At 40.4% G+C, this 20,964-nt stretch overlaps 3 protein-coding genes across 3 annotated transcripts in view; all 3 read left to right on the plus strand.

Moving 5' to 3' along the window:
- LOC311057520 (uncharacterized protein) overlaps positions 1-18,847 on the plus strand; it is an 84,322-nt gene extending 65,475 nt beyond the window's left edge. Inside the window, exon 4 of the mRNA XM_084074484.1 lies at positions 17,459-18,847. Coding sequence (XP_083930610.1) covers positions 17,459-18,777 — 1,319 coding nt within the window. The 3' untranslated portion in view covers positions 18,778-18,847. The remainder of the gene's footprint in view (positions 1-17,458) is intronic.
- The window catches only part of LOC311057518 (uncharacterized protein), a 135,899-nt gene that overhangs the window by 69,906 nt on the left and 45,029 nt on the right, over positions 1-20,964 (plus strand). The window lies entirely within an intron of this gene.
- On the plus strand, positions 3,081-11,171 carry LOC311057013 (uncharacterized protein). The gene is made up of 4 exons (XM_084073888.1): positions 3,081-3,207; positions 5,723-5,824; positions 8,200-8,505; positions 8,718-11,171. The coding sequence occupies exons 1-4, from the start codon at positions 3,093-3,095 to the stop codon at positions 9,713-9,715; spliced, it is 1,521 nt and encodes a 506-aa protein (XP_083930014.1). The 5' UTR covers positions 3,081-3,092; the 3' UTR covers positions 9,716-11,171.

Genomic DNA, 20,964 nt, shown 5'->3' on the forward strand with positions numbered 1-20,964 from the left:
GTTTGAAAACATGTACTGTACTACACCATTACATATTTTGATGGGTTTACTATTATTTAATTAACTGAATGCCAGATATATGTAGTTAGGTAGTAGCATGTTGTAAATAGTACCGCTGTATTCCTCATCCTTGAAAATGTAGGATTAGTCACCATAATCAAGATCCTAGGTGGTCTAGCACGTGAGTTATTGGTAAAATGACAGCAGGTGGCGGCCATTTTGGAAAATGGCTGCCATGGTTACCACAGGACAAATCTAAATAGTACCACTGTATTCCTCATCCTTGAAAATGTAGGATTAGTCACCAGAATCAAGATGCTAGGTGGTCTAAAACCTGAGTTATTGGTAAAATAACAGCAGGTGGTGGCCATTTTGGAAAATGGCTGCCATGGTTACCACAGGAAAAATCTGCGATGGCCCTATAGCCAAAAATGTTCCTTATGGCATGCTCTAACTGTGTGCCAAATTTCATGCTTTTATCGTAAAGTGCACGATTGCATCAAAATATGGCCCGAAACGCCTGGGCTAGATTGTTCTACGCGGAATCAAGACTTTTTCTCTGCGTAATCCTGCGGGGTGGACAATACATTTGTCAAAATTCTATCTTTACCATGGACATAAAAAATGGTGGGAAATTATAACCAGAAACACACAAACCTTTACAACTCAGAGTGCACAAATGGAACCAAATGGACCCATAGGGTCCATTTGGTTCCATCTGTGCACTCTCCGAGTTACGGGGTTCCTTGAAAATAAAAAGTGACACCTGTATGACACCTAATGTGTCATACATAGTGTCATAGTAAATAAGGGACATGCGTATTCTGAGGAAAACCTGGAGACTGAGACATTCAGTAATTGAGTCTTAGGATCAAAATAATGTAAAATACTAAAAATCTAAAATTTGCCACAGACAAGGTCAAGTCTAGCCACAGACACATTTGTCCGTGTACGGACACATTGATAACCCCTGCCTGGAGCATCAATGTGCTTTGATGAAAGCTGTGGTGGATGTAGGGCTGCAACTATCCATGATTTTCTTCACGATTATTCTATACATTACGTTCCTGATTAATCCAAAAATCAAGAATATATTTCATATATATGTATTTTAAAATATATGTCAATGAACCGATCAATTACTAAAGCCTCATTTATACTATGCTGCAAAACTGTGTCGTGCAAGACTAGTGAAAGTAGCTGATCTACAAGCATGCATCGAATCGTGACACGTGAGCTAAGTAGCTTGTCACTATTCTTTAAGCTTTGGAAGTGTTTTTCTTTTTGCAAATGACATGCCCAAAATATGGATTGATCATTAATTGATCTATTGATTTATTGATTGTCAATCATTTTTATAACCAATTAAATTGATTAGTTGGATTAACTGTTGCGCTCCTAGGTGGATGTTCTCATGTCTACAGGTCTGGATGGAAGGTCACATAGTACTATAGATGAAAATGAGAAATTACAGAGATCCTGAATATGGTTTGAGGAAGACTTGTCAGCTTTGTGTGACTCCTGGGCAAAATGACATGTATGTTGAATTCATTGGCTGTTTATTTTTGTCTTGTTGAAAACGATGTTTACTCTTTATGATCTAAATCAGCATTTGTGGGGTTAACAATATGCAGCCAGGAACACAAGGGTAGTGTGTGTTTCTGTTTCAACCCGGACGAGAGAGGGGGACGGATATGGGTCTCGTGCTGGTGTCCGTCCCCCTCTCTCGTCCGGCTTGAAACACGTTGTTGGTAGAGCCAAACAACAGCAGACGGCAGAGAGTGAACGTGAACGTGATACAGAGAACGTGTGTTGTTCTAAATGTAAGTTTGCAGCGAACAAACCTTTGTGTGTAACTTCCACACAAAGTTCAAAGAGTTTTTGGGGAAGATGAACTCTCCAGACTCAACCAGGGACATTTCTATTAAACAGGAGGAATGTGAAGACCATCATCCACACACCAGTACGTTGCATGTTCTCTTTCTTTTTTTTCTTTTTTTTTGAAGGGCTGCCACAATAGTCACACTAATCCAGGGGGTCTTCAACGTTTTCAGGCCAAGGACCCCCTAGCTGAGAGAGAGAGATGAAGCAGGGACCCCCTCTGACTATAGAGTCAGACCCATAGGTCAGACCGTACCAAAAAATTCTGAAGGGGGCGTCAACAAGTGTCTTTTGGTAGCGGCGGCCATTTTGGGAGCCAGGGTTGGCAAGCCAGGGATCCCCATGAGAAGATTTTTACGATTCTAGCAGTGATTCTCAACCATTTTAATTTCAAGGACCCCCAGTTTGACCTGCATTAGGCCTATGGACCCCCATTTAATGGCATCTCTATCTCTGGGACCCCATTCATATTGTAAAATTAATATTAATTTAACTCTTGAGAGTGTACAAATTGAACCCAATGGACCCGTTAGGGTCCATTGGGTTCCATTTGTGAACGGGTCCATTGCGTTCCATTTGTACACTCTCAGAGTTACAGACCGATAAAGGTTCATTTGGTTCCTACCCATCATTTAGCTGGGGACCCCCTGGAACCCCTGGGGGTCCCCGGACCCCACTTTGAGAACCAACAACCTAGAGGCTAGCCCTGGTCCAGAGCATTAATGACTCATGTTCTCCCAGGCTACCGCGCGAGGTCTCCAACTTCAATACAAATAAACAAAACTATTTAATTATTCACCGAAACACAAAATAGAAATACAAATTTACAAAACAATCTGTGCAGAGCTATAACTCATTGTTTGTTAAGTTGCATAACTAAGTTGCATAACTGATTAGCCATGTTGATTTTTTTCCCCCTCAAAGGTTAATTATTACCAAAAACATGAAACTGCTATTTTGTCTCTGCTAACTAAAAGTAACTAGGTAATGCAACTACACTAGGGTAGCCCAGCTGTGTTGCTCCACATGAACCACATAACTAATTATTTTCATTTTTTTTTAATTCTCCAGGCAAACCAGCCAACGAAATGCGTGAGTGTGATCCTGACTGGGCACCTTCATTACACCTGGGGCACACACAAGTGAAGGCATCACCAGTTGACCTTGGCCGGCTTGACCGGAGGAGTAGGAGACAGCAAGCTGCTGTACTGATGGCTGCAACAGCACCAGATGTGGAGATGGATGGCACAGAGGAGGTGGATGGTGACGCACAGCCACCAGATGAAGATGCACACGGGGAGCAGGTGGATGCAGCTCCCCTGCCAGGTGTTGTGGCCCCGCTGTGTGCTGAAATTAACCGCTTGTTGGAGGAGAACAGGACACTGCATAAAATTGTGTTTCAGATCAAAACAATGTTTTACTTGGTCTGCTCTTTTTTCCCTCTACTCCTATACCTCTTTGCCAAAAATAGCCGATCTACAAGTTCACAACGCCTCGCAGCGCGAGGCGTTGTGAGCTTGTAGATCTGCTATTTTTGGCTCATGTTTTCCTCAGAAAAGGGATGCTAGGGTTCAAGTGGTTAATGTAAAAAAAAATCTTTTCACACAAAGATTTGGTGGACCCCCTGTAGTAACTCTGAGGACCCCCCTGTACCTAGGCTATTTTCAAATAGCCTAGGTATAAAATAGGACTAAAGTGGTTAATGTTTGTTTTATAATGTAATCATTTTTATAATGTAATAATTCATATCTGCAAAGTAACTAGTAACTAAAGTTTTCAAATAATTGTAGTGGAGTAAAATCGTGAACAGTTGCCTCTGAGATGTAGTGGAGTAAAAGTATAGACAATTGGAAATACTCTAGTAAAGTAAAAGCACCTGAAAATTGTACTGAAGTACAGTACTTGAGTAAATGTACTTTGTTACTTTACTGCAGTGCCCAATGTGCATATTCATAATTAAAATATCTATCAACATTCTTATTTAAAGGTAGGGTAAGTGATTTGCTTTGGTTAAAATAAGTGTTAAATAGCTCTATATTCTGATAGTATCAGAATTGCTATAGAGTGTTTGTTCAGTATTAGGAGTCTCCTTGTCTCTCCAGCTCTTTATTAAACAGAAAATGCATTTTCGTTTCAGTTTCAGTTTCATTTCCAATTTTATCCAACCAGGACAGAGAACTCAATCAGGATACAGATTAAACAAGTGAAATTGGAAGTGATGACACTAAGAAATGAGCAGACAAAATTGGAACTGGAACACTATACAAATTAAGCTTAAAAATTGGTACTTTCTCCTGATTGGCTGAGACATTTTGACATCTACCGAAAAATGTATTTTCTGTTTATTAAAGAGCTGGAGAGACGGGGAGACTCCTGTTACTGAACAAACACTCTATAGCAATGATTACTATCAGAATGTAGTATTTTAACCTTTTAACAAAATACTTTTTGTTTTAACCAAAAAATATCACTTACCCTACCTTTAACATTTATTAACGTTTATTCTCATTACTACTATATCCAAAAGCACATCCTCTTTTGCACAAATGTCGTAGGCCAGGGGTCTTCAACGTTTTCAGGCCAAGGACCCCCTAGCTGAGAGAGAGATGAAGCAGGGACCCCCTACTCTATATTGTATAAAATTGTGTTTCAGATTAAAGGTTTTTTTTTTACTTAGTCTGCTCTCTTTTTCCTCTACACCTATAGCCTCTTTGCCAAAAGCGCAAGGCGTTGAGAGCTTGTAGATCTGCTATTTTCGACCAATGTTCCCCTCAGAAAAGGAATTCTAGGGTTCAAGTGGTTAATGTAAAAAAATGAAATCCTATCACAAAGATTTGGCGGACCCCCTATAGTAGCTCTGAGGACCCCCTAGGGGTCCCGGACCCCCTGTTGAAGACCTCTGTCATAGGCCAAAGAATCTAGTTCAGGGTTTTTCTGTCACACAGCAGAGAGAGACCAGACCAGATCAGGCCAGGCCAGGCGGAGAGCAGGCCAGGCCAGGCCAGGATAAAGCAGATCTTTTGACAGGCTATTTCTATGACTATAGGTGTGACCACTTGAACCCATAGCATCCATGCTCGGGTCGGGTCGGAGGGCATTTGAAAAAATCGAATACAAATGGTGATCTACAAGCTCACATGTCTCAATAGATTTAAATTTGGTGTAGAGGGGAAAAAGAACGGACCAAGTACAGAATCAACCAATGCATTGGTCCCATGACCAATGCATCCCTGACCTTAGGTCATACAATCAACATATTTTCCTTGGATCATGATGCAAGTTATAGTTTGTGCCAGATTTCATTTTATGCCATAGTGTGTTTTCTTCAAAACACTCTTTGCTACTACTACAAATGTTGTCCAAAACTCACACACATCATCTCTGGGGTCATGTGATCAAGATATATGAGTCAGATCTTTCAGATCCCATTCCAATTGACTTCCAAAGTTTGCTGGCCCTGCCCTGGGTAGGCAACCTGGCCTGGCGGAGACCTGTGCTCCGAGGATCACACTTTTTTAGTTCCCTTGTGTAATCTTAACACAAGTGTGATTTCTTCCCTAACATATAAATCCCATAACCTTTGCACCCAAGATTCACAGGTTGAACATTTTGCCTTTACCTTCGGCAGATTATTATTGTAAAGGGCCGTTAAAACTGAGCACTTAGAGTTGAAAAAAAAATCTAAGTCAAGGCAGAGTTCACACCAGCTATTAAAAAAAGACTACAATGGGGAACAATATAGTTATAGCTATAGTTATAGTGCTCAGTGTGAATGACCATTTATTATTGACACCACTAGGTCTCCAATTATTGAAGTCCTTATTCAATTGCTTCTTTTCAGACCAGTCAGTGGAGTCCACACTGCGGGTGAAGATGAACTCTCCAGCCTCATCCAGGGACATTTCTATTAAACAGGAGGAACCTGAAGACCATCCACAACTCAGTAAGTTTCATATCTCTGACTGTCCAGCGCGAACCTGCTAACTCCAAAACGCTCATTGTTCAGGAAACGAAAAAACAAAATATAAGTTTTTCAGGAAATGAAGAAAACCTTATATTTTTAAAACAAAGCAATACTGCCTCATCAAAGTTGGTATAGTGACTTTATATATTGTCAGATACTTGCATGTGTCATTATATTATCAACACTTTAACCAAATCGCGGGTAAATCAACACTTTACCCAGCGCAAGTGGAGTTAGTAGTTTTAGACGAGCAGAAATCAAGCTGAAGTGGAGTTAGGTGTCCAAACAACAATAACTCCACTCGCTGCTGAGGGAGAGGTTTCAAAAGGGTAGAAATTCCCAAAAGCTAACAATGGATCTCCAAGCTCACAATGCATCACAGCAGCGTGTGAATTAATGCCCTGATGCTTCATGACACTTATTATAATAGGCCTACAATAATAAACAGGACTTTAAATATTACAATAACTTCTGCAAAGAGGTAGTAGAACTAGCGCGGCAGAAATGCTATGAACGTCTTTCTTCTTGTCACATTGCTCTCCTCACTTCATAGATTTTAGAAATATAATTACTTGTTTTCATAACATTAGCGTCAGTGCTAAGTTTGATAAACAGGTACACTGCATAGTTTTAACAGACTACGGGGAGTTTGTTTACGTGTTCCTCCTCCTCATTCACTGCGCAGTGCGCTCTACTCATGCTGTGAAAAGGCAGCACTGGAGAGGGGAGAGTTTGTTTTTGACGGACAGTTTGAGGATCCAATGGAGTTGGGAGTTTTCATCAGAGGCGCTTTTTAATACTTTTCATTGGTTCAAATGTTTTGATTTTTTACACAGACGTAAAGGGTGTTCATTAGCGTTGATTTATGAAAAAAAAAAGAAGATGAAAATGGAGTTAGCTGGTTCGTCCTGGACACCGACGATATACTCTCTGTTTCTTTTTTTTTCTCCCTTCTGTTCTTATTTTCATTATACAATAACCATGGAAAGAATATTGTGACAATGATAATATCTTGATATGTATAGTCTTCATTAAAGTATCTCTCACAATTCATTTTTATTGGGTAATTGGCATATCCAAAAGCACATTCTCCTCCACATCCAAATACAATAATAAAGAAATACTGCAGCACATATCTTTGCATTGTACGTTTTTTTGCAGCTTGGCTGTAGGCCAAACCATATAGAATAGGGTTTGTCTATATCTACTTTATGTACAGTATGTCCCCTCAAAAGTAGACCAAACACATCTGAAGTCTTTAAGTCACACATAGGCAACATACACATAGACCATCTCAATCCGGCCCTCGAAGTCCTCAAAGAAAAACAAAATGACCCCCAAAACATCTACAAACTAAGAAGCAGCATTGTGTTAACGGTTTTGAGGGAAATTAATTTAACTCGACTCGAATTATTAGTAATTAATATGTACCATTTGAGTACATACCCGCATTCCATTCGTATTTACTCAAATGTTAAATGTGTATAACGTAACTGTGAAACAGTGCGCCTCGGGTCTAGCCTGATTATCAGACTGAAGCTAGAGAAGCAGTCCACTCAGTGGAGTGGGCGGGGTCTATGGTCTGGAGCCAGGCTACCGTGGGTCCATATTTATAACACAATGCATGTGTTATAAACACATGCATTTTATAATGTGATTCATACAGTACAGCTGTAAAAACAAAAAACAAAACGTAGTTGGCCCTAATGTAAAGCAGTCTGTCAACAACAAATTCATGCAGTTTTAACATAATTCAGCGCTACTGTATATATGTAATTTCAATTGTCCAATCTGTGGCTCTTCACTCACTTTATGAAAGTCAGTGTGGCCCCCCATGAAAAAAATGCTGCCCACCCCTGCTCTAAGTGCACCCCTGCTCTAAGTGCATGACGTCATCAAACAGAAGCACCTCCGGCCAAGTTGAACATCTATGAGTATAAAATGTTTTGTATGGCGTGGCTCTGTAGGATGTGAGACGTCTAGAAATGGGTCTGTGAGGCTGATCTGTGTGACTGAGATAGATTTGTTTCAGCTTCTTGATTTAAGGTTTAACCATTTGAACCCTAGCATCCCTACATACATACATACTGTACATACTGTTCTAATAAGGCTTGGCCTACAGCCTGATTTACTCCCAAATCAAAGCTCAAATGTTAAGTATTAAGTTTTAATATTGTGTCTTTGCTAAAACATAATTTTTCAGTTTTCAGAAAAACCTGTAGTAACCTGTAGTTACTAGCTAGCAAATGTTTGGTCAATCAAAGTAAGTGATAGCTCACTTTGTACAGGGAACCTAGACGATGGAAAACATAGATTTATATTTTACGAATCCAGTGTGATTTTTGTGTTCCTAGACATCCTGCACGTGGTTGTGTGTAAAGAGGAGGATTCTCCTGAACAGGAGAGGAGCCCCAGTCTGCTCCAGGAGGAGCCAGCGCCTCAACAGATTAAAGAGGAACAGGAGGAGATACTTCAAAGACCAGAGGGGCCTGGATCAATGTTGACATTGCTAGCAGTGAAAAGCGAAGTTGATGATGAGCACATCTCTTCACACTGTTCTGAAGTTGAAGTTGAAGTTGAACTTGCATCTGACACTGAAGTAACTGAAGACAGTCATAATTGGGAAGAGACCAGTGGAGGTCAGTCGGTGTTAAACTCAGGTACAGGAACTACATGTTTGGGGAAACTGGGACGAATTGTTGAGTAAAAGAGAAAGATGAAAAATACAATAAAATCAGAAATATTAACAGGGTAGCCATAGTGCTCCCAAACAAGCGACTTGTTTGATGATGAACGCTCACTATTTTTAACTTGTCTCTCTACTTGTCTCCCCCTCTACTGTTCTCTCTCCCCCCTCTCTTAATTGGACTAGGAGAGGTAAAGGCAACTCATCTGACCTTCACAAGAAAGAAAATACACATCTGTAAACATTGTGACAAGAGTTTCAGTCAGTCGGGTGACCTGAAGACACACAGACAGCGTATCCACACCAGAGAAAAACGTTTCCACTGTAAAACATGTGACAAGAGTTTCAGTGGGACCTTTAATCTGAGGACACACGAGCGTGTCCACACTGGAGAAAAACCTTTCTATTGTAAACATTGTGACAAGAGTTTCAATGAGTCAGGTCAGCTGAAGAGACACCAGTATGTCCACACGGGAGAAAGATCATTCCACTGCAAAATTTGTTACAAGAGTTATAGGCGGGCAGATGACCTGAAGAGGCACGAGCATATTCACACTGGAGAAAAACCTTTCCATTGTAAACATTGTGACAAGAGTTTCAGACAGTCAGGTCAACTGAAGACACACCAGTATTTCCACAACGGAGAAAAGCTTTTCCACTGTAAACTTTGTGACAAGAGTTTCATTCAGAAGTCTGACTTGAAGAGACATCAGCGTGTCCACACTCGAGAAAAACCTTTCCACTGTCAACATTGTGAGAAGAGTTTCAGTCGGTCAGGGGACCTGAAAACACACCAGCATGTCCACAATGGAATAAAGCCTTTCCACTGTAAATATTGTTACAAGAGTTATAGTCGGTCAGATAACCTAAAGAGGCATCAGCGTATTCACACCGGAGAAAAGCCTTTCCCCTCTCAACGTACCCACACCGGAGAAAAAACTTTCCACTGTAAACATTGTGACAAGAGTTTCAGAAAGTCGGGTTGCTTGAAGAGGCACCAGCGTATCCACACTGGAGAAAAACCTTTCCAGTGTCAACATTGTGACAAGAGTTTCAGTCGGTCAGATGACCTGAAAACACATCAACGTGTCCACACTGGAGAAAAACCTTTCCACTGTAAACATTGTGACAAGAGTTTCAGTCGGTCAGGTCACCTGAAGACACACCAGCATGTCCACAATTGAGAAAAGCGTAACCACTGTAAGCAGTGTGACGAGCGTTTCAGTGGGTCACGACAAGTCACCTTAAATTACACCAGCGTATCCACAATGGAAAAAACTTTTTCCACTGTAAACATTGTCACAAGAATTTCAGTTAGTCAGGTCACCTGAAAAGGTTTGTATGGATTCCTGTCTGATCTGAAATGACTGATTGATTTGATTGGTTCAGTTTCTTTACCTCCATGCTTCAAATTACTTGGACTAATAGTTAGAGTCTGTAACTCAATTTTAATATGCAATTAAATATAATGAATGGACTATTGATGTAATTTAGATGATATAATTTTTTATTTTTTTTTCAACATATAATTTTTTTCAAACATGATCAACAGGCAATGCATTTAGGAAGTATATTGTGAGAGAAATTAATGCACTGCACCACTGGCAACGGTACCCTTTAGGCAGAGCCAGGGGGAATTTGGATGGGGCAGGTAGATTAGAGTCGAAACGCTTGAAATACTAATGTCAGACCCTGCAGTCATAATATTGCAAATTATTTTGGTGTTATTCACTTATACTATAAATGACTATATAAATTACTATATTAGCCATATACAGTGTATGGTACAACTGTTTTTCTAGAATTCTACAGTTTTGATATGATCAAATTTAATCTTGCTTTGTTCTATTACACAATCGTAGGCACAATTTCAGTTATTGCACTTAAGGTTAACTGAGGGGAGAAATGTGCATGTCATTTTTATGAATTATGACAGTATCTTTTACAATTAATGGAATGGCTAAGATCATTATTAAGTCGTATTACATTATTAGAGAGTGTTGCAATTGCAAAATAAAGCCTATGCAAAGCACCATAGTGCGCACACACACACACACACACACACACACACACACACACACACACACACGTGTGAAATGTTTCATTATTATACTATGCGTCTAATGGTTATCAGGAAAGTGAAACAACAGCGATGATGATGACTTAACATTACTATATTTAGGATGTTTGGAAGAATCTAGTCTGCAGGCACAATTCAGAATCAACTTTAGTGTCAAGTGATCACATCACATCATCATAGATGTAAAAGAGTGGGTGTGATTATTTTTGTGGAAATTTCCCAACATCTGGAGTTATAGGAAGAGTTGAAATAGAGAAAGAATATAGAAGAAAATTAAAAAGAAAAGTATATGCATCTTCAGAAGTTAATATTAAGGAGCCATGTCTGCACACAGGACTGACAAAATACCTTGTTGTGGTCCTACAATACATATTGGCACAAATAATATGAAATCTCATGATTAGTTAAGAACATTTTAGGTCAGCCTGACCCAGTGATTAATATTGCTTTGATTTGTTTCATTCTTACTGTGTATCCATTGTTGTATTATTTATGTTGCCACATCATTTATGTTTGTTTCTATTTTTTATGATTACTTATATATATTTTGTTTTATTGTTGAGGTGAGATTCACTTTATAAACACCACGGGTTTTCTAAATCTCACCTGCATAATTCAATATTATACACATTTGTTTTTTAATGTGCAAATAAACAAATAAAATAAAAGTAAAACCCAGTGCAATGCATCCATTACAATCAATCAGTTAGGGGTTAAGTAAGTGTCTTGCTCAGGTACACTTTTGACACATTGCTGAGGCCTGGAATCTAATCTGAGACATCTGGCTTCCCAGTTTCTCTAACCATTCAGCTATAGCTGCCCCTATGACTACAATGACATGACTATAATAGAGATCTAGGGATTCAATTATTGATTATCAATTTGTTATTTATAATAAATTAAATGTATTTGTTTAATTAACTGTTTTACTCCTAGGTGGATGTTCTCTTGTCTTCAGGTCTGGAAGGTCACATAGTACTGTTACTGTATATAAACAATGGACAGTACCCGAGACCAACAGTAGGGGGCATCAATACGCCAACTAGCGTCTAGACAAAGTGGTCGTCAGAAGAAGAACATACCCACAATGCAGTAGTGAAAATAACATGGTGTGATGACTGACTGTTGTTGACACTTTAAAATACCATAGATTTATATAAAAGTAAAATACAAAGAAAAGTAAAACGTGTCGTTTCTAAACAGTGTCGTCGTTAAGCAGCAGGAGGACGTTTGTTAGCAGCTCAACCACTGAAACAGCAGGTAAATACCTATTATGAATGAGTACACTCTCAGAGTTACAGACCCATAAGGGTCCATTTGGTTCCTATCTAGCTGTAGTTTACAACCCTCGTAGACGTATTTACGATTCTGACGTCTATCGTAAATACGTCTACGAGGGTTGTAAACTACAGCTAGTTCCTATCCATCATTTAGCTGGGGACCCTCTGGAACTCCCTCAAGGACCCCTGGGGGTCCCCGGACCCCACTTTGAGAACCGATGCTCTACAGATCTGGTCAATGGAATTTGTCTATTGACCAGATTTTTCCTTCCGGTGAAATATTTTCATTTCTGTCCAAAAAGTGTATTTTTGGGGGGCTCAGAGTGTTCCCACTTAGTAGATTAGGCGGTTTCAACTCCATAAAACCGTCTTTGTTTTGGTGAGTAGCGAAAGCGTATTTTTTATTTTGACTACAGACGCGAGGCTGCGCAGCCTGTAGTGCGTGCGCAAAGGCTCGAAAGTCCCATAGCATTGATTGATTGATGTACTTTATTTAGTAAGACATGAGAACAGTACATGACAGTACATGGAAGTACAAATTCACAATACAAGGTCTACTAAACTGGAAGACTCATTAAAGCACTGAGCTTGTTTAAGATGAGATCCCCATGCACACACATCATGATGACATATAAGAGACAGACAGATATACACACTACTATACAGAATGTCATACAATCAGTTTACAGGTTACTGGTATGAAGAGTGAAAAATGTGTACAAAAGAAGAAAGAGAGAGGGGGGGGCATAGGGGGTGGGGTAGGTTAGGACTTGGACAGGGGCCATTTTTGAATTGCAGCCTCCTGAAGGTGTATCTTTAGGGCAGTTTTGAATTAAAACTCATTCTAACGCTATGGACCTGGGGCCAGTTGCACCACCTCACACTTAAGTTCAAACTTAGCCTAGTTATAGCTTAAATGGCTTTAAAAAAAAAAAAAAACATTTAACCCATTTAGCCGGGAAAGTATCTGTGTTATTTTTAGTGTCATTCTTTGACTATTCAAAAATAGCAGATATACAAGCTCATAGCGCGGCACCGAGTGCCGCGCTATGAGCTTGTAGATCTGCTATTTTTGAATAGTCAAAGAAATCTAAAATGACACAGATACTTTCCCGGATTGAATGTGTTTAAGCTATAATAACTAGGCTAAGTTTGAACTTAGTGTGAGGTGGTTCAACTGGCCCCAGAGCTAAAACACAACCAGTATAATGCTGTATAGCTGCTCTGTCTCTGGTGAGACAGGACAACACAGACAGAGAGCAGTGTGGTAAAATATACAGGATTCATTCTGGCTTAATAGGTGATACCAACAGAATAATGGATAAATGGGGGCAGATTATTTATCACGTGTGTGAATTATAACAATGGTCTCAATAAACGTCACATATTTAAAGAGCCGTAGACCATCGGAATGTTTGTAAACAAACAGGCATTTCTTAGGTAGAACTAATCCACAACCACCCAAATCCACAAGGCTATGGAGCGAGTTGCTCAGACCTGTATTTGAACCTTCTATTCTCACAGAAAGGGCCTTTCTAGCTTAAACAGAAGACAACGTCCACTGCAGCTCTGTTTGCACTTTGCATTGCAATGAATTGAATACACAGGACCCCATTGAAACGAGCCATAGTGCTTTCTTGGGTTCAATCCTTTTAGCATTGTATTTGTATTAAACTGTACTTTCTGTGCTTTCTTTGCAAACTGATAATAAAGTATTCAATCAATCAATCAATCAATGATCAAATTGTATCTCCACAAACTTATCAGTGAGATTTTCAGTTCAGTTGTAATGTGCTGCACATGGAATTTATTATTGTTTTGTTTATTTTATATCAAGATGTGAGTTACTTATTTTTCTCACCTAATATTCATGACAACATGCTGGCCACCTTTAAGTGAAAAAGGTTATGGATTGATTATTCAGGAAGTGCTCTGTGAAACAACTTGCCCAGTTGACAAGTGATTTATGACCAAGTTAATCATTCCTTATTGTCTGTTATTGTTGAAGTTGTGTGTAAGAGGTGTTCCTCTTCTTAATAAATCCTAAACTCTGGCATTTTAATTCCAGACTCTGTGGAGTCCAGACTGCAGGTGCAGATGAACCGTCCAGACCCAGCCTGAACCGGTTCAATGAAACAGGAGGAACCTGAAGACCAGCCAGACCTGTCTTTCTTACATGTTTCTAGCTTCAAGGTGTTTATTGTCACATAGTTAGCTGCATAGTCACACAGTCAGTTATCATGTGCACATCCATAGTCTGGACGATTGTTTCTGGTCATAGTTTTCCTTTACACACAGCTCCAACGTTGACTGAATGCAGCTTCTTCCAACAGTTAAATAGTGCCCAGTATTACTGCCTACTACAGCCTTTCCTCTAGCGCGACCCTTAGGCCAAACTTTCCACTTGATTGATTGATTGAACATTTTATTAGGCAAAAAGAATGTAAAACAGCACAGTTACATTTATAATACTTATGTCTAAAAGGTCCGACCAAAAAAGTCCTTGCGGACTTGTTTCCGTTGGGGTCCTTGGTATTCATTTTATAGACATATATAATGGTAAATGGTAAATGGTGCGTTTATATAGCGCTTCTATCCAAAGCGCTTTACATTGATTGTGCCATTAACCCATTCACACACACATTCATACACCGATGGCGGAGGAAACCATGCAAGGCACCAACCTGCTCACCGGGAGCAATTAGGGGTTCAGCGTCTTGCTCAAGGACACTTCGACACTAACTCTAGGGGAGCGCCCCAGCCCGGGATCGAACTGTTTTCCAGTTCACTCTACCCGGCCACTCTACCCCTGAGCCACTGCCGCAGCGTCCGATTATGAGAAACCTTTGCATGCACATTCGCACTACGTTGAGGAACAAATGCCACCCTTTTAACATTGCCCTATTATAGCGCCACCAGGAGGCCGATCTTTGCTAAATTACAAAATTACTCCTATACATTTTGTCCCAACATCATGCAAATCGGTACACATTCGATACACACTCTTTAGTCAAGTGATCAAGGCGAATCTGTCCGATTTTTCATATTCCATCCTGATTCCAAACATTGCTGGCCCACGATAACCTACCTGACCTGACGGCTCCAAGGAGCACTTTTTCTTGTTTTCTACTTTATAATTTTTTTAATCATTGTTGGACACATTGTCCTCAGTACTGATGAAGTAATTTTAACTTAAAACTTTGTTTGCACCCTATGTTTGCAGTGTTTTCCTTTAAACCATTTCTACAACTCATGACACCTCAAAGGTCCATATTACTGTCCTATAGTAATCATTCTTAGTGATGAGGTGGGTGTATAAGGATGCTTTGCTGCAGAAACGTTAAAACGGATGCACTACTTTCAACTTATTATCTTTACTTTTAAATCATTATTATTATTCATCCCTAATATACTGTTTAAACCTCATAATCTTTGCAAAACGAGATTCATATGTTGGAGAGTTGATCTTAGGCCATATTGCCTTTACATTCTGCAAATATTATTGCTATTTTTGACACCACTGGTTCTCCAGTTATTGAAGTCCTTATTCAATTCCTTCATTTCAGACCAGTGTGTGGAGTCCAGACTGCAGGTGAAGATGAACTCTCCAGACTCAGCCAGGGACATTTCTATTAAACAGGAGGAACCTGAAGACCACCCACACCTCAGTAAGTTTCATGTGCTCTCTCTTTCCTTCTTTGTTTTCTGTTCTGTTGTAGGGTTGCCACAATGTCTTATTTTCACTACACACGATAACCTATAGTACACAAAACATCATGGCAATGATAACATTCCCATATTTATAAGCCTTCATTACAATACCTAAAAGAAACATAACATCCAAAAGCACATCTTCTTGTGCAGCATTTAACTTTAGAGCTTTGACAGGCTTTTTCTCAGCTTCTTGATTTAAGGTTCAACCACTTGAACTCTAGCATCCATTTTCTGGGTGGAACAATAGAGGGTTAGCTCACTAAGTATAGCGTGTTTAAGTCATTCTATCAGATGTGAAAAATACTTCCTTGGCCTACTGGCATTGTGCAGACATTTGGCACTGATCGGCACAGCGGTTTGTCAAGTTCGCCCCAAACACACAGACAAAAAGATTCAAAGATTCACAGAAACATTTCTAGATTTTAAACTATGACCCAACTACATGGTTGGAGAAGTTTCTGTTTCATGATGTCATGCCGGTAAAGGCATGAGCTGTGATTGGTCTACTTTTGAGGGGAAATACATTCAGTACATACTGTACGTACAGGTGAACCCTTTTCTATACGGCTTGACCTACGGTCTAATTTACCCAAATCAGAGCTGACGTTTTATGGTTTAATATTGTTTCATCATTTAATGATTCACATTTGATGTAATACAATTCACTTCTTTGGGAAAGTAACTAAATATTTAAATTCAAATTACATTTCAAATGATTTATTCAGCTAAAACATGATTTTTCTGAATTTCCGTTTTTAGAAACACCTGTAGTTAGTAAATATTTGGTCAATCAAAGTAGTTGATAGCTCAATTTGTACAGGGAACATGGACGGTAGAAAAATAGATGTACATTTTAGGAATCCAGTGTTCACTATCATGTTATTTTTCTGCTCCTAGACATCCTGCACATGGTTGTGTGTAAAGAGGAGGTTTCTCCTGAACAGGTGAGGAGCCCCAGTCTGCTCCAGGAGGAACCAGAGCTTGCACAGATTAAAGGGGAACAGGAAGAGCTTAAAGAGGAAGAGCTACTTCAAAGACCAGAGGAGCCTGACGGATCAATGTTGACATTACTAGCAGTGAAAAGTGAAGTTGATGATGAAGACATTGCCGCACACTGTTCTGAACTTGAAGTCTTGAAGTTTGAATCTGACACTGAAGTCACTGAAGACAGTGATGATTGGGAGGAGACCAGTGGAGGTCAGTCAGTGTTAAACACTGGGGCAGGACTTGCATGTGTGGAGAAAATTTGGAGCTCGCTTAGTGACTAAATTGGGGAATAAAAGAGATGCAAATAACAATTAACCCATTAAGACCTGGAACTGTGTCATTTTTTGATTTGAGCTAAAAAGCATTATTTTACACTTTGGGCTATTCAAAAATAGCAGATATACAAGCTCATAGCGCGGCACCGAGTGCCGCGCTACGAGCTTGTAGATCTGCTATTTTTGAAAAATCGTGAAAAAGTGTGCAAATCTTTCAATATATATATTTTTAAAGCGAACATTTTTAACTCAAATCTTTGCTTCTGGGGGGGTCCCTGGAACAAAATATTTTGATGGGGGTCCTCGGCCAAATACATATAATTTTGGGGGTCCTTGACATGAAAAATCTTGAGCACCACTGATATAGAAACATACGTTTTTGAGAATACTGTTGAGATTTAGGAGACATGTAGAATCGGCTTCAGGTCTCAATGGGTTAAAAAGAAATATTAACAGGGAAGCCGTAACGCTCCTGAACAACAGACTTGTTTGATGATGGAAGCTTTCAAGTTGTATCTGTACTCACCATTTTTAACCTGCCTCTCCCTCCTCTCTCTCTCTCTCTCTCTCTACCCCCCCACCCCCTCTCAGAAGTGATGACCCAGTCTTCCCAGACTCAGTTCTTCTCCTGTTCTGAATGTCCATACTCCTTCACATCTCAGGTCTTCCTCAACAAACACATCAGGAGGAGACACAACGACCCTTACTACCAAATGCTGAGGAATGGACAGATCACATCATCAGCCTGTCGGCAAATCACCAGCTCTACGACCAGCCGGAAACAAGGAGACACTGATGAACCGAGATCTTACGGTCCTTTCCACTGTAAACAATGCGATAAGAGGTTCAGTGAGTCTGGTTACCTGAAAAAACACCAGCGTATCCACACTGGAGTAAAACCTTTCCACTGTACACACTGTAACAAGAGTTTCATTTCTTCATCTGACCTGAAAACACACCAGCGTGTCCACACCGGAGAAAAACCTTTCCACTGTACGCACTGTAACAAGAATTTCAATAAGTCAAGTTCTTTAAAAGCACACCAGCGTATACACACTGGAGAAAAACCTTTCCACTGTAAACATTGTGACAAAAGTTTCAATCAGTCAGGTTCTCTGAAGGTACACCAGCGTGTCCACACTGGAGAAAAACCTTTCCGGTGTACACTGTGTAACAAGGGTTTCCGTCAGTCAAGTGGTATGAAGAAGCACCAGCTTGTCCACAATGGAGAAAAACGTTTCCAATGTATGCACTGTGACAACAGTTTCAGTGAGTCAGGTCACCTGAAAGCACACCAGCATGTCCACACTGGGGAAAAACCTTTCCACTGTTCACATTGTGACAAGAGTTTTAGCAAGGCGTATGACCTGAGGAGACACCAGCGTTGCCATCCTGGAGAAAAACGTTTCCACTGTAAACATTGTAACAAGAGTTTCAATGACTCAAGTTGCCTCAAGAAACACCAGCGCACCCACACTGGAGAAAAACCCTTCCAATGTAAACATTGTGACAAGTGTTTCAGTCAGCCGGGTTCTCTGAAGATTCACCAGCGTGTCCACACTGGAGAAAAACCTTTCCATTGTAAACATTGTGACAAGAGTTATAGTCGGTCAGATCACCTGAAGACACACCAGCGCATCCACACTGGAGAAAAACCTTTCCACTGTAAACTTTGTAACAAGAGTTTCAATCAGTCAAGCTACCTGAAGACACACCAGCGTGTCCACACTGGAGAAAAACCTTTCCAGTGTAAAAATTGTGACAAGAGTTTCAAGAACCCAGATCAACTGAAGACACACCAGCGTATCCACACTGGAGAAAAACCTTTCCACTGTAAATGTTGTGGCATGAGTTTCAATACCTCGGGTAACTTGAAAAGACATTTGTTGATTCACACCAAGAGAAACTAATGTTCCACTATGAATTATCACTGGGAGGATCAAATTAAACACCTGTTTGTTGGTAGGGAGCTGGATATTGACTGGCGTGACACAATTGAATCAACAATTCATTCATTCAAATCCCCCCCCCCCCCCCCCCCCCCCAAAAGAAAATCACTGTTACACATAAGACAAACATTGACTTTATTCTAAAGTCGCGTGTGCATGTGCTACACTTCATTTGATCAGGTAGTAGTTCCCTTGTGCACACAAACTAGTATGGAGTGCCGTGCAAAAATTGTGATGCGCTGTTGATTTTCTTTCTTTCTTTTTTTTGGTGAAATTGTTTTTAATAACAATTCAAATTTAATCAAAAGTAACATGTAATAAAACAGTAATAGTAACAGGCAATAAACGTGCCTGACACAAATACCTTCAGTCGCAGAGTAACATTAACAGGCAAAAAAAGTGCCTAATGAGACAGCAAAACGCTTCAGTCCCATTTTTTGTTAGAATCGGTCATTGGTCAGTCGTCACCGCGATCATCTTTGTTGTCGACATTTCCTCCGCCACGGTCCTCGTCCGAGTCTTCCGCAGTATCGCCTATCTGAGCTGGCACACTCCCGCCCTCTTCATCGGCCTCCTCATCCGGCCTGGGTCCGCGGCTTGGCCCGGGCTCCATGGAGCCCACCTGTTGGGGCTGGTTCTGTAGCATCTGCGACAGTTGAAGGTTGTTGTTCCTCGCAGCCCCTCGGCCGTCTCTAGACCCATAAAGACATCAATGTCATGATTCCCCTCCTGTAGTATTGGCTGGTGTACCCTGGTGATTGATCCAGGGCCCTGTTCAGCCTCGTTTGAAGCATCAATCTTTGCTTGAATGTTCTTATCTTTCACGGTGCTCTTCGCGGTGGGACCGCCAGGCCCCGGGGACTTCTCGTGCTTATTCTTTTTATTCTTTTTGGAGCTGGTGGTGATGGAGGGTTCATCCTCAGGTTTCCTTTTTCTGTTGCTTTTGTCGGAGTTATCTTCATCGTCGTCGCCGCGGCCGCCGGGGGATTCAATACAAGCAGACATGTTGCTGAGCTGATGTCGTGATTCAAATTTGAAGGTTGAACTGAAAGAAAAAAGCACTGTTTGCTTGATTTGATACACTGTTTGCTTGTAGAGATCTTCAAGGTCTCAGAAGATGTCTTAATTGCCATCCGGTCTTACACAAAGTTGTGGCTACAGTTTATCCACGATGCCTCAACACAGACAACCTTGCCACCAACACAGACAACCTTGCCACCAAGAGGAGCCATGTTGATATTATATTGTGGGGTGGGGTTAATGAAATATGAATTGTCTGTTACATTAGTATGTCTATTGGGGAACATTTTGTATTACCAGTAGAGAATATTTTTATGCCGTTACCATTTCGTCTCTCCGGTGCAAATAAGCTCAAGTAAACCAGATTATTATTATTTAAGACTGACTCCGTGTTTCTTCTTTTATTCCCTATTGAGAGCATACTATCCTTTTCTTCCTAAGTCCCTGTTTCACCCCAATGCTCCTCTGACCCATGGACCTGGTCATGTGTCCATAGAGGGCATGAAAGGTGTAATTAAGCGTAACTTCTGTGCACACACAGTGGCCCGGGTTCTAATAGATAGGGTTATTCCGACGTATGGATGTTCACAAATTCTGTATTCTGACCGTGGACTGCCATGGCCTCGGTGTGTACCTTTAGCTAGGCTGATTATGCATGTTACTCCCACTCGGAACGGGCTGTCACCTTATGAGATTCTTTTCGGGCGGCCTTACGTTGTCCCCTCACTAAAACCTTTGTCATTACCTCGGAAAGACCAAACCTTTCTCGATACAATAAATCGAATCACTCATGAAATGAAAACAATTCTGTCCTCAAAACCTGTGTGGAAGAATTTAGTCTGCAGGCACAATTCAGAATGAACTTCAGTGTCACATCACATGATTACAGATGGGAAAGAGTGGTTGAGATTATTTTTGTACAAGCTCTCAACATCTACAGTTACAGGAAGAGTTAAAATAGAGAAAGAATATAGAAGAAAGGAACACATGACAAGTAAAAAAAACTAAATAGGAAGGAACAACTGTGCGTTTCTGTAAGTATACAGTTGACCAGTGACTCCAGGAAACAACACTGACGATGATGATGTGTCCAAGTGTGTACATCAGTAGATGTTTTGTTAACTGAAA

This window comes from Gymnoscopelus microlampas (assembly GCF_963454915.1).
Source record: "Gymnoscopelus microlampas genome assembly, chromosome: 12".
Lineage (NCBI taxonomy): Eukaryota > Metazoa > Chordata > Actinopteri > Myctophiformes > Myctophidae > Gymnoscopelus > Gymnoscopelus microlampas.